At 37.5% G+C, this 14,039-nt stretch overlaps 1 protein-coding gene across 2 annotated transcripts in view; it reads left to right on the plus strand.

Annotated features, from left to right (window-relative positions):
• The window catches only part of LOC107681156 (ankycorbin-like), a 48,471-nt gene that overhangs the window by 9,805 nt on the left and 24,627 nt on the right, over positions 1 to 14,039 (plus strand). For both annotated transcript variants that reach the window (XM_016477349.1, XM_016477350.1), the window contains exon 3: positions 12,142 to 12,272. In XM_016477349.1, coding sequence (XP_016332835.1) covers positions 12,142 to 12,272 — 131 coding nt within the window. The remainder of the gene's footprint in view (positions 1 to 12,141; positions 12,273 to 14,039) is intronic.

The following is a 14,039-nucleotide window of genomic DNA, read 5'->3' on the forward strand; positions in this document are numbered from 1 at the left end:
CAGATAAAGCCCCAGAAGACCAATCAGAGTCAATCTGGCGGTAAAGCGGATGAGAATGGGCACAGCAGGTATCCGCACTAAGAAGATGGTTTCTGTATTTGGACAGACCCAGCTGCCCGGCTCCTAGAGATTAGCAAATCTAGCCCCAACACCCCCCTCCCCTTAACCTCAGGCTTTTCCGTTCACGTCCCTTCTGGTCTACATATTACATCCTCTGGCCTAATACAGCTATCCCAGACTCATTTGACTTTCATTTGCCTTGTTTTCCCTGCATGTAATTGTGGTTTGATATATTGCAGCCCTGGTAGTATAAGATGGTCCGTCTGTATCTCCTCCGTGACTTAAGACATTCTGTGAGCTTTCAAATTGGTTTAGTCTTGACTCATCTCAGTAACAGTTGTCGGTGGTGAAGTAATGAATGAGAAATTAGCCGTCAGGATGAATCAAACATGTCTGGCTCTGGACTACTAACTGTTAGTATTATTGCTTCAGGAAGCTCATCCCAGATAAGTCTTGGAGTGTGTGTTGATTGCTTGCAACAATACAATTTATTTCAGCTATGCTCTTTCCCTTTTTTTTTTTGGACGTTATCTTAATACAGAAGACTGTGGGTGTTACCTGGTGGAAATAGTAGGGATATTAATTTAATGAGATTTATTATCAATCACATTAATTATAAAAATGCAATTAAAATGTTTATGCAATTAAACAGGATGACTGAACAAATTCTGTAAAGAAGAGTCTTCCTAGAGGTACCTCCTTCATGTTTTTGCCAGGCCAGATTCTAGTGGCATTACTAGGATGGTTGCTTTAGTAGGGAATTAATGTCAAGGAGATAAAAGGACATAAAATTCAAATGAAATTATGGTAGGAAAAAATGTCACCATTGTAAATGTACAAATGCTACCTTCACCATGCAAAATAATTAACTCAAATTCATGGCAGCCAAGAGTCAGTTATAAAGCATTGGTTGTTGGTCTAGAGGTTGACTCGCGAGGAGTATTGGAGTGTTGTGAAGCAACTTGTAAAACTTTTCTATATGATATAAAAACTGTATCTGTATGTCAGTGAATGTATGTCAGGAGTGGGGGTGTGTTTGTATGCATTTTATTTTAGGGTATCACTGTATGAGCTGTGGATGAGAGCTGTACAGTGTTGTTCTATTATGGGATCAGTGACTGTGACAGCCACAGCGAACATGCAGTAAAGCTATAATGAGTAGCAATATCACCACCAGAATTATGTTACTCACCCGCAATAATGTAATGTTTTTGAATTATCTTAATTTTGGGGCTAATTTCTTAATTAAATTAATGACATTTTATAATGAATTCAGGACATTTTTACTTTTTTATCGATTGGCAGCCCTTAAAAACGAATCTATTCAATATCTAATCTATAAAAAATCTATTCATAGGCCTCATACTTTTTGCAGACAAACCTCACTGATCTCTAATCACTAGCAATCCAGACTTTCTGAACTTTCAGTCATCATGCCCTCTAAACTTTACTTTCTACAACATCTTCCAACCCTTTGTTTCATCTCTTTTCAGAGGCATATTATCTCTAGAGTTCCTCCAAGAGATTTGGCATGGGACGGATTTCAAATTCAAGGGATTAAAAACCACATTCCTTTTGAGTGGATGAGTTTGGTGGAATGTGATAATGAATGTGCAAGGTTACGTACAGAAGGTCTATTTTAAGTCCTGTTCGCAGAACCTCAAACAAGTCATGTGGTTTTTGTCTTTTTAATCCTCATATCTATTCAGACCAATGTAAACTACCCCACATTGTGCAATTGTTTAAGCAGTTGCAGATGTAGTTTAGTAGAAAAGATGCATTGTTTTTTTGCAAAAGGTTCATATGGTTGGCATTAGAAAGTACTGGAAGTCATAACATGACAATTATTTCCAAGAGCTACAGATACTTGCCCCTCATATTACTCAGGTCTGCTTCAGATTGGACCTAGACAACATCTCTGGGATTTATTTAGAGGTAAATCCACAGATGAACCCCTAACAGTTTCTGGCAAAATAGATGCAGTTATTACTCAAATCTCTGAACTTCCATGGTTCGTTCACTTCTGAACTTTGTTAAACAAAGGGAGGCATTTGTACACCATGTAATAAAAGTTTCCCACAAAAAGACTTTTTGCTCTTTATGGAAGAGGCAGTTGGTTATATGAGTAGAGTATGCTTTTAGTGAGTTGGGGGTTGGGGGACGGTTCAAAAACCAGGTTTTGAGAACATCTCAATATGTGTGAAAACAAGCTTTAGGGAATAACAGAGTGGCTTTAACAGCTCTTGTTTATCTGCACAGACCATTTGCATGAATCTGAACCAAGGATTTTCTCTTAGACATCTCAGCAGTCCTATAGGGATATCTTTTGTACAGTGAAGCACGGCAAAGATTTGCATTCAGACCATGCTAATGGTAAAGCCCTGAATAGATATCCAGAGCCTTCCGTTTCAACCCCTCAAGTTCTTCCCTATTCACTGGGGTTTTATCAATATGTCACATGGCTGAAAATCTACTAATGAGATTAAGAGGGGAGATTATGTCTTTAGTGTACTTTCACCCTCCTGAACTGTTATAGCTGGCTGAATGGACAAATATTAAAGCCATGACGTTCATATTAAAGCATTTCATTCACGTCATCTTTCAGATTTCAGAGCAAGCAGATTTAATGGTCTTTTTGGACTAGGGGGTTTTAAGAAAGATCTTTTTTTCCACTGTTACCTGTTTTCCACTATAGATTCATCAAAGAAAAAAAATGGTTTCCTTAAAAATATTAAGCAGCACAACTGTTATCAATATTGATAATAAAAGAGAAGTTTCATGAGCACCAAATTAGTAAATTAGAATGATTTCTGAAAGATCATGTGACACTGAAGACTATCACAGGGATAAATTAAATTTTAAAATATATTAAAATAGAAAACGTATTTTAAATTATAATAATCTTTCATATTATTACTGTTTTTACTACATTTAGATCAAATAAATGCAGCCTTGGTGAGCATAAAAGACTTTAAAAAAACTTTGAACTGACCCCAAACTTTTAAATGGTAGTGAGTTACATTAAAATAGAAAACTTATTTTAAATGATACAGTCAAACCAAAATTTATTCAGACACCTTCAACATTTCTCACATTATCACAATTTATTCACTATAGTTTAGAAAATGCTAATAAAATATGACAAGATAAACTTTAAACTGTTAAACTGTGTCAGAACAAATTCATCTTGATAATTCCATCCTTCTGTTAGACTGTCTCACAAATAAATTAGGTTGAATAGCTGAAGTTTAAGTACACAATTAGATAATACTAATTTAGGTCAACCAATTACCAAGCAATGCTTAATTTTGTTCAGTCTGTGGTGTAAAAAGGTCACATTAGCAATTAAAGAAAAAACACTAAGCAAAACATGGTCAGGTTAAAGTGAATAATTTTTGGCCCCAAATTTGTATCAGTTTTACTGGTAGTCCACTGTATGACGACTTTTTGGTTATAATATGTCACAGTTCACTTTATTTTGCTATAAATGAACTATAGTGTCCTGCACCCACTAGTAAAAAATATCAAAAATTATATAGGTGTCTGAATAATTTTTGGTTTGATTGTAATAATCTTTCATAATATTACTCTTTTTACTGCATTTTTGATAAACTAAATGCAGCCTTGGTGAGCAAAAAGATTTTCTTAAAAAAACTTAAAAAAAGAACTGACCCCAAACTTTTGAATGGTTGTGATCTTTTTGGTATCTGGGTGGAAGTGAGAAAAAGTGTAAAAGTTCAAGTGCAATAAACAGCGCCAAAGAGGAAAGCGATGGAAAATTGCCATATTTCCTGCATGCACTTTTAACTTTTTATCTTATTACTTCAAGCATATGTGGACATTGAAGCTTTTTTGTGTCATGTGGCTATCTATCATGTAATAATAATAATGTGAAAGAGTGATTCTGAGGTTTAAACATTCTCACACAGGAATGTGCTTTTCCAAGCATTCACCATGCTGCTCTGAGCTTATCATCTCAGGAATCCAAGAAAGAGAAGCAGTCCAAATGTTAGCAGTATGAGTGTAATCGTTCAAACAGAGAACACGGCTAGTGCCAGGCTTGAACAGAGACGCGTGTGATAAGAGGTCATAGTCCAGCCTGTTCTCAAGGTGCTCGGCTGCCGCTTTCGAATTTGAGAAGCCATTAGTTTGAAAGCCAACGGCTGGTTCACATGGCCTGCCGTGGTACATGAGTATTTGATCCAATTGGCCTTATGTACAGGTACAGGCAGTATGAACCCATTCATCACCAGGTCAGTTTCCTATTTAGCACATTGTTACACTTCTTTTGCATGAAAACCAAATAAAATGTCTCGTGTTTGATTTAGCCTTTGGGCCTAGTGTGCTGAAAATATTCAGCATGACACATCAAGTACATGGGTCACAACTTGGCAACACGCCTACATTGTTTTCACAGTGGGCACGGAACTAAAATTATCTACCGTTTATTTTACTGACAGGAGATATATCGGCACTCAAAGACAAGGAGATTATACAACGTGCTAGAGAAATATGCCTTATGTCCATTGATTCTCAACATCTAAATAACAAAATTGCCATGTTCTTTCCTACTTAGTTAACTGCTTATGTTTATGAGCAGATAACGCAAATTCAACATGAAAACCGTTCGATCTAAACTAGGGATGTCAATTTTCGATTATTCCCATGATCGATCGTTGTTTTAATTAACAATCAATTAATCGATTAATCGTTAACCTTAATGCTGCTAAATGCGTCTATTGCAGTGTCATGTAGTCACCGACATGACAGGATGTGCAAATGATACTCAAAACGCCAGCTTCCTCACCCGAAGGGGTTTTTAGTCTAAATAAAAGGCTGGTAGTAGGATTGTAAAATGAATAGATGTGATTATGATCATTTGATGAAATGAAGAGAGCGCACCGTAGTTACTTTTGGGATCATTTTACTTTGATGGCTGTTTCATATCCTGCCACGGAGGCCGCTGAATGCGCCTTTTTAAATGGTTTCATGGTGCTCATTGTTGTATTTTAAAACACAATCGCAATGTTTGCAATTGACATTATCGGCATTTAAAATAAAATGATCCCAAACGTAACTACGGCGCGGTGCTGTGCCGCGCGGTCTGTGAACCGCTTCCACCGGCGGTGCCGCTGCAAAACACACTGTTGCTCACATGAAACATGTTTATGTGAATATTATGACACAAGTGAGGTACAAAGCTTTGTTTATAAGATAAATAATTGGTTAGCAGGCAAATGTTACATCGCGACCATGTTTTTGGATTCATGCCGTTCGAACCCATACATTTAAAGCCATACATGGCTTTGTGTTCTGTTTTTCCGGTTTGTCACGAATTTAATAATATTTATTGTTTCTTTTCCCAAATCCTCACCGTCTCACCCTCTAATTTCGCAGGTTTATTTTCTTGTCATTCACTTTTAATCCCTGTTTTCGCATCTCTTACTGTGGTAAACATGCGGGTGGGAAATTAAAGATTTCGTGGCCATGAATTAAGAATTCGTTCCTACGACTACGTTCCTACTTCGTTCCCTCATTTTAGTTAAATCATGGGTTATCTAGGGAACAAATTAATGAAACATGGACCGTGGCCACAAACTAAGGGTTTACTCAGATTAGGCACAGTTGCCTTGAACCGAGCCCAAGTGCGATTATCCCCCTCCCCACTCCCCCACTGGCCTGCACTCACACTTGCACTAAACATTCCGGACTGGAGCACGCTGACATCATGTAAGGGATAACAGGGAGAAAACCACTTTCGCTAATAGACTGCCTAATAAATGTATCATTTATGCCGTGCAGCGAATTTCACTTGCATGTATCAGAGGACTATTACAGAGACAGCTGACTTTAATGAAAGAATTTGCAAACCCAATCTCATGAATGTGCGTATCAATACCACGAGTTTCTAATTATATTTGGCATACTATTTATACGCAGAAACTGAACTGGCATATGATACGCAATGGTTAGGATTAGGGGTGTGTGGTAGGTGCGTATTATATGCACGCCAAAATCAATTTCTGCGTATAAATAGCATGCCAAATGTTGCTATTGATACACATTTTCATGAGACCGGGCTCAATTTGCAGCTTTACTCGCAAACAACAATTCCTATTCATCAATAAGGTGAGAACCAGACCCGTTATAAAGCTAAATATTCTTGATTTAATGAAATTAATTGAAAAGTGTACTGTAGTAGTAGTAATAGATGTTTGCGGTCGTAATGATGACAGTAGCGCACACAAAATAGTAGCTGTTCCATGCTCCGGCGCGGTTAGCAATCATACTACATACGTACCGTGCCTGAGCCCAACTGAACCGTGCTCTTGCCCACCTCTTCCAAGCGAGCCGGGGACGGCTAAACGAACCGGTACGGAGTGATCACACTAGTCAAACGAACCGGGCTTTGGGGGTCAAGTCCTGCTCGTGTCCCGCAGCCCTGTCAAAGCGCAGTGCCCGATATGAAACCATTATCTGGGGAAATTATAATTAAACATGACTTAGTTACTAAATTTCTATTGCTTTCCATGTTGAAGGACTTTGTATTGTTTTTATTGTACATTTAAAGCTTGGATCACATTAAAAGTGTAATTTTTACGTTAGGGAATTATTTTAGCAAAAGATCCAGCCCCGTCACCGTCACTCACAGCCGCTTGCACGTGTTTTGCGCATGAGCCGCACACACCCCAAAATTAAATTGCTTAATCGACCATCGATAGCTTTAATCGATTACATCTCTTATCGACAATTAATTGATCATCGATTAATCGTTGACATCCCTAATCTAAACCACTTATCTTGCCTCTGGCTCTAAATATTGCACGGCTGAAGAGGACCTTTATCAGATAAAAGTGAAATGCTTACACTGAGGTTATGTTTGTGCCATATGTCTCTGTTCTCCAGTGGTTATTTAGTCCAACAGGCCTTTTTGAGATAATGTTAAGTGTTTCCTGTTTTTGCAAAGGCCCACCATGACAAAAAGGAGATCTCCAGGCTGTTGCTAGTTGTTTAAAGTTTCTTTTGGAGGTTTATGTAGATTTTCACAACTTTTTATAGCTAAAAGTCTAATGTTTGCTCTTTTCCTTCTCTATGTTCTTTCATTAGAAGAGGATTAAAAGCTTATTATCATATCAGTTTTGGCAATAAACTGACAGTGATGTTTGTTCAGAACAGTCCTTCGCAATACCAGTATAATTCCATTCATGTAATCTTACATTCCTGCTTGTATTTTTATTCTACATGCTAAGCATCCAGATTAGAGCCCGATTGATATGGGTTTTTGTGGGGGCCGATACCGATATTAGGGAGTAAAAAAAAGGCCGATATCGATATATCGGCCGATATTCTTTGTGTATATTATAGTACAGTACCAGTCAAAAGTTTGGACACTTTCCCATTCGTGTGTCCAAACTTTTGACTGCTACTATATATAGAATACCATATATACATAAACAGAATATATATATATACATAAACATATTTTTTGCAATGATCACTCAAATGTGGTGATCAAACACTTATAATGACGTGACAAAGATATGTAATGGAGGGAGGGCATTTAACAATTTAACAATAAAATTATTATCCAAAATGAGTCTGACATCAGTGCAGTTTATTCAACTTTATTTCAATTCCATTCCATTCAACTTTATTCCATTGAAGTTTATTTCACTTCTGAACATTCATTCACGCTACTGTCTTCACACACACAGACAAAACTTACTAGAGAAGTGTGACATAATATACCTCTGTAAATAAATACAATTTAAATTCACGTCTCGCACACTTTAATGCCCTTTGAATGTAACGTGTACTGGTGTGACTATCTCGCGAACGCGGCGGCGGATCTCCACCAAATTGGGAGGATCCCTTCAGCTCGAGGAGCCCTCTCGAATCCCACCCTCCGTGCGCCGGTAGCCCCCCGGGATCGCCAGATCGGTCGGCGCCCGACCGCGAATTTAACCGCCCGTAACTCCTGGACCCCGGGGGCTATCGACGCGGGGGTGGTCTCATTCGAAAGGGGGCCTCGAGACATACTCTTGATTCGGTGTTAGATAGGGTTCCTCGAGCTGCAGGGATCCCCCGAATTTGGTGCGGATCCACCACATCGTTACCGAGATATGGCCGTTCAAAGTTTCAATGGTATTCCATACACTTAAGCTTTAAAGCGTTTCATCCAGGTCGCCAGTAGCAAACAATGGAGCGCGCTCTCCTGGACAAACTACATAATTACACCATTTATAAACATTTTATCTGTGTTTTATGTTCTGTAAAAAAAAATTCATATCGGCGGCATATTCGCCGATACCGATATATCTGCGACAGGCTCATATCGGCCGATAAAATCGGCAAAACGATATATCGGTCGGGCTCAAATCCTGATCAAGCATTATATTTTTATATTTTTTTTAATTGTGCACCATTCTTCTCTCTCTCCAGAAGATGTTTTGTTTTCAGATTAAGGATATTAATCCAAAACAGCAGCATCCACCTCCGAAAGCATTGACAGCATTTATTGTGTTACATCTGCTCGCTCTGAGGTGCAAGTAATTTATATCATATATGAAAATGATTATATTCAGTGGCTTCTCCTATATTCTTAGTGATTATTTAGTGCCACAGTTTACCAGGAAATTGGATGGAAACGGTGCTTTATTCGCATATGTTTTATGCGATATTCCAGTTTTGCGCATAAGTTTAATTCGAATCTTTGGATGGGAACATAGCTATTGCCATAAATAGCAGATTGGTCAATATTTAGCCGTAATATTTAACATTGTCTTGTGCTTCTTTTAAATTAATATTTTTAACTTAATTTCAAAAACCTTTACAATAAAAAGAGACAAGGCTGATATGATATAGTATTATTAGTCCACTTGTATTCTAGTTGTAATAAGGTCAATGACTTGACATTCATTTTTTTATTAATTTATTAATAAAAAATATATATATTTTTTTTAAATCTTAGTTTTTTTTGTTAGTTTAGGTTGTAAAATATCATGCTTCAACTCCCTTAAAACTTTGAAGTCCAAGTTTTATCTCAAAATATTTGGAATGCAATGAGATTTAAGGAAAATAGGTTACTTGTTAATGTCACTACATTGAATCTTTTCTCGAAAATGAAGCCGTTCGAGACCAATGTGAATACTTAATATATAAGCGTACATTTCTAATAACAAATTCGATTTTTAAACTAGATTTTATTGTGGAAAGTACCATTCAGTGAGTAAATATCAGTGAGTAACCCAAAACTCTGCGTTGGTGTGGCAATATGGCATACACTTTCAGAGAGTTTCATTTATTTTATTATCATTGTCAAAAACAGATTGTTATTTGCTGTTGTTCAACTTAATTTTAACTGGAATTTCTGTTCCTGTTTTGCTGTAACTGTTCTTAGAAAAAGAAAAAATGAACAAGAACAAAATGAACTTGATCCTGGTTTTTCTCCTACATTTGAGGGAATATTATAGACCCATATTGATTTTTCAGCTTGTCTGTTTTGAAATGTAGTCTCAGTCAGTGTGTTCTGAAATACACTGCTAATGATGTTTGAGCGCCAGAGAATGCCAGGAGCCTAATTCAGACTTTGTTTCTTTACAAATGTCGTCTGTTTCTTTTACAAATGATCTTCATTTATTTCATGAGTAGGGTTGTGCCGATAGACGGTAGTATCGTGTATCGACGATAGTCAGAGATGTCGACGATAGCAGATGTCTTTGTCGATAGTCAAGACGATATTAGGCTTACTAACTGAGTTTAATGCCACAGTTATGTTAGAATGCATGTCATTCTTGTTTCTGTGGTGGTGCTTTGGGCTCGTGGTCCGGAGCGCTGTATGACTGATGTATCCGTTCAATTTAACTTTACTCCAAATATATGAACTTACCTGTTTTAAATACTTTATATTTAACGTGTTCGTTTATGTCCAATATTTAGTGTTAAACTGTTGGCCTTTAAATGAAATCTACTATTGATTTTCACCGTTGACTGATTTTGCAGACCTTTTAGACTGATAACGTCTGTGCGCCGATGTGGCAAACTTGTCACAGGACGCGCGGTATGACAGTTGTGTCTGACTATATATGAACTAGCTGTTTTAAATACAGTATTTTTATATTTAACATGTTAGTTTATCAGTATGTTTAGAGTATATTATTTCGATTATTGGTGCTTCCATAGGCTCACTCTCCATTTAAAACACCAAATAGTTATGCTATGACAAGTACAGAGAGTCTCTCTCTTGCCCCACTCATGCATGATAATATCGTGTATCGTCGATCTCACAGGCTGACGATATGACGATTTGAAAAATGACCATATTGCACAACACTATTCATGAGTTGACTTTAAATGGCTTCAGCTGATTGCAGATAGTAGGCCAAAGTCAAACAGCTCCCAAAAATAGTGCTTGGTATGCTGTGGCTCGTGTAATGTTACACTGCATTTCAAAAATAGTGACAGATTTAAGCGGTGCCCTCTGCGTTTCGCCCACTGACCTCTGCGGTCTGCTTTCAGCTCACTGCCTAGACTACATTTAGAGCAATTGCATTCTGGTTTGTTCAGAACTCTTCAACGTTTTAGTATCTGTGGACTTCTCAAAATGATTTCCTGCATTGACAACTTCAAAGGAGATCTTCAAGCAGTTGCTCTGCTTTACTATGTTCAACACTGGGCATTGTTTCACTGTTATGCACAGTTACAAAGATTAGATTTGTCTGCATTTGAATCTCAGCTGTGAATAAGCCCTTGTTAGGAAACTGTTTCATCCGTTCCTGTGGTTCCTGAGAGGTTTCAAGAACTGGAAGGAAATAATATGATTCATACCACAAGCGTTTTATTCCTTTGAGATGCCTGTAAATTGTAGGTGAAATTCAGGTGAATTTTGTTTCACATGATTGCTTTCCTTTTGACCTCACTGCCTTTGATGGAAATTGTTTGTTTGTATGGATCCACAAGTGTCAATAGCAATCAGTCTTCCCATTTACAAAGGGTTGTTATGCCATACCACAATGCAATGAAAAAGTATATGAGCAATTGTGACTGGTATAGGCTATTAACTCACAGCTCAAGCAGGCAGTAATGTGTACAGATTTTAGCGCCTCCTGTAAATAATTTCCAATGTATATTTCTTGTTATATTTAATGCATTGCCAACCCTTATTTGAATCAGATAGCTTGAGATGCAAAGACTGATCCAGTGGCTTTTGGTGTCACTGCATCAATCTTTCATGTTAGAAGTTTGGAGGAGGCGTATCTATTCCCCTTTTAGTCATACTAAGAGCGGCTTCTGTGATTGATGTGAACTCTTTCGTCTTTCTCTCCTCAACCTCCCTGAGTGTGTAAAAGCTCTTATCAGCATGCTCTCTCATTTGTTCAAAGGCTATTAACTCATGTTCTTTGAGTTTGACTCATATGTATACGTTTTTCAAAGGTCATGGGTGAAGACAAATGGGGAAAGCTGGTTGATTTCCATTAGGGTCTGCTGAAGAGAGGAAAAACTGTTGTTAGCTAATAGCTGATGTCAATCATGAACTTGAAATATTGGCTCTTTTAAAACATTCCAAAATTTATTTCCAGTTCACAGACAATTTTTAACTGCCTAAGACCAGATTTGCTCCGTCTGTTAAAGAGGACAATGAAATGGTGTTTTAAGGGGAACACTTTAACCACACATTTTTGTTTGTTATTGTAAGTCGCTTTTTACTGCTAATGTTCAAGTCTTGATCATTTAGGCTAGACATGATGTGGGCAAAAAGTCCGAGGCCACCAGTGATTTTTTTTCTTTTGTGTGTTTCACATTCTTTTTTTTTTTTCTCATCACAAATGATTCAAATTGGGTTGACCGTATAGATTTCTCAATTTGAATCAGTCTTTTTGATGAACCAATACTGAATCTTAAAGCCCAAGAAAGATCATTTAGACTATGCTGTTTTCTGAACAGAATGTCATTAAAAATTATTTGTAGCACGCCTCTCATCCAATAATGGCAATAGCTTTGTGCTTTGTTACTTGTGAGATCTGTCCTATATCTATGAGCTGTGTGCATGTTTTAAATTTTTCCCGACTTTTTCTTCTTTAGGCCCATGAATGGAACAAGAATGATGAGCGACTCCTGAGTGCAGTAGAGCATGGAGAAGCAGATAAAGTCACCTCCCTCCTGTCGAAGAAAGGAGCCTGTCCCACCAAGCTTGATAGCGAGGGAAAGTCTGCGTGAGTACTGGAACTGATATTGCTCTCATTCTTATTTTAATCAGACGTTGACTGCTCTAATTGTGACTTCAGCAGTGTTTTGAGAGAATTTTCTGCAGTCCACTTGAGAAGTGCATAAAAATGAATTTGCATGTGTGTGTTTACACTTCAGCTGAAAGAGAGATGCGAGTTATGCTTTTTTTGCATCAATTCATCATAGTGTTTATTTAGCTGTGGAAATGATAATCTAAACCCCAGTCAAACAAATTTAGTCCTTCATTTACCCCATCAGCATTTTCTTTCATTGCATTTACATCAGCCTTCATTTTCTCTTATTTACCGTAACAGGCACACAGATGTTCGCTTGATTTGTTTATGCAAGTCATCCAGTTTTAAAATCACGCATGACACGCATTTGAACCAACAATGACTTAAACACTCGAAATCCTACAAAAATGAGCTTAGCTTTTCTGACTTTCTCGTTTAGCAATTTTCTGTCGTTTTGCTTAGAAGTCATAGGAAGGGCACTTAAATATATGTTATACTAGTTCAAAGAAGTTTGAATGCTTTGTTTCTTTGTTTTGGCAGAGATTAATATGATTTTGTTTTATTGGAGTCTCAACCTGAATAATTGCTTGCTTGTGTCTACATTTTTGTGGGAAAATATACACGTTTTAAAATGTTGTGGACAGATTTATTGTGTTTGTGAGAATAACAGGAAATTTAAATCCACCATAAAGGAGTTTTTAGAGTCTGACATCATAAGATTGTGATATTTTAGCAAGAAAGTTTAGTTTTCTCATGCTGAACTCCATACTATCTGGTTGCTAGGGCATTGCTAGGATGTTCTGAGTGACTTAGATTTAACCTAAATTTGCACGTCGTGATTTGGACACAACAATTGTGTGATTGTTGTTTTGTATGATTGTCTAACAGAATGGCTCATGTAATGCATGCTAGATGGACTATTGACATGTACCTTCAAAACATCAGTTATAAAGAAAGAAAAGAAACATTCCTATAGGCAGCACAGCAGAGATGAATCAATGAGCGAGCTCCAGTGAATGCAGAGAGACGAGCTTGCTCTCTTCACTCTGTAAGTAATGAACTCAGACACTGCTGACCTGAATGAGTCTCCAGTGTCCTGCGTTACGATGGCTTGAGCCGAAGTGCTTTCATAGGCTCACAATAAATCCTTATCTGCCTGTTTGAGGAGTTCATTGTGTTCGAGTGCTTGCGCTCCAGAGGGTTCACGAGCCAGAGAGGCACATGCAGAACACAGAGCCTCACTGTATTTCCAAACTGTCACAGTCGCCATGGAGATATAGTTTCCTGATAATTAAAGAGTCGGGCACGAGACCCTGTGCGATTTGATAATCATGTGCTCTGGTGATCTTGTTATTTACCTTGAAAAGGACTGTGAAAGAGCTCTTGATCATATTAATTACAAAAACACAAGGCAAATGCTGCAGCAAATGTGTTAGCTTCTACCTTCCAGGGTTAAAAACAAGAATCAGCTCTCTAGCTTGTGGAGAATGCAGTGATTAAACGTTTAATTGACTTGAACATTTAATTAAAGGGGTCATATGATGCGATTTCAATTTTTCCTTTCTCTTCACTGCAAAAAATGGCTTATTTTACTTAGTATTTTTGCCTTGTTTCTAGTCAAATACTAAGTAAGATAAGCCATTTTTTGGCAGTGTTTGGAGTCTTACAAGCTCTTGGTGCATAAAGAAGATCTGTAAAGTTGCAAAGACTAAAGTCTCAAATCCAAAGAGATATTCTTTA

This window comes from Sinocyclocheilus anshuiensis, unplaced genomic scaffold (assembly GCF_001515605.1).
Source record: "Sinocyclocheilus anshuiensis isolate Anshui unplaced genomic scaffold, SAMN03320099.WGS_v1.1 scaffold412, whole genome shotgun sequence".
NCBI lineage: Eukaryota > Metazoa > Chordata > Actinopteri > Cypriniformes > Cyprinidae > Sinocyclocheilus > Sinocyclocheilus anshuiensis.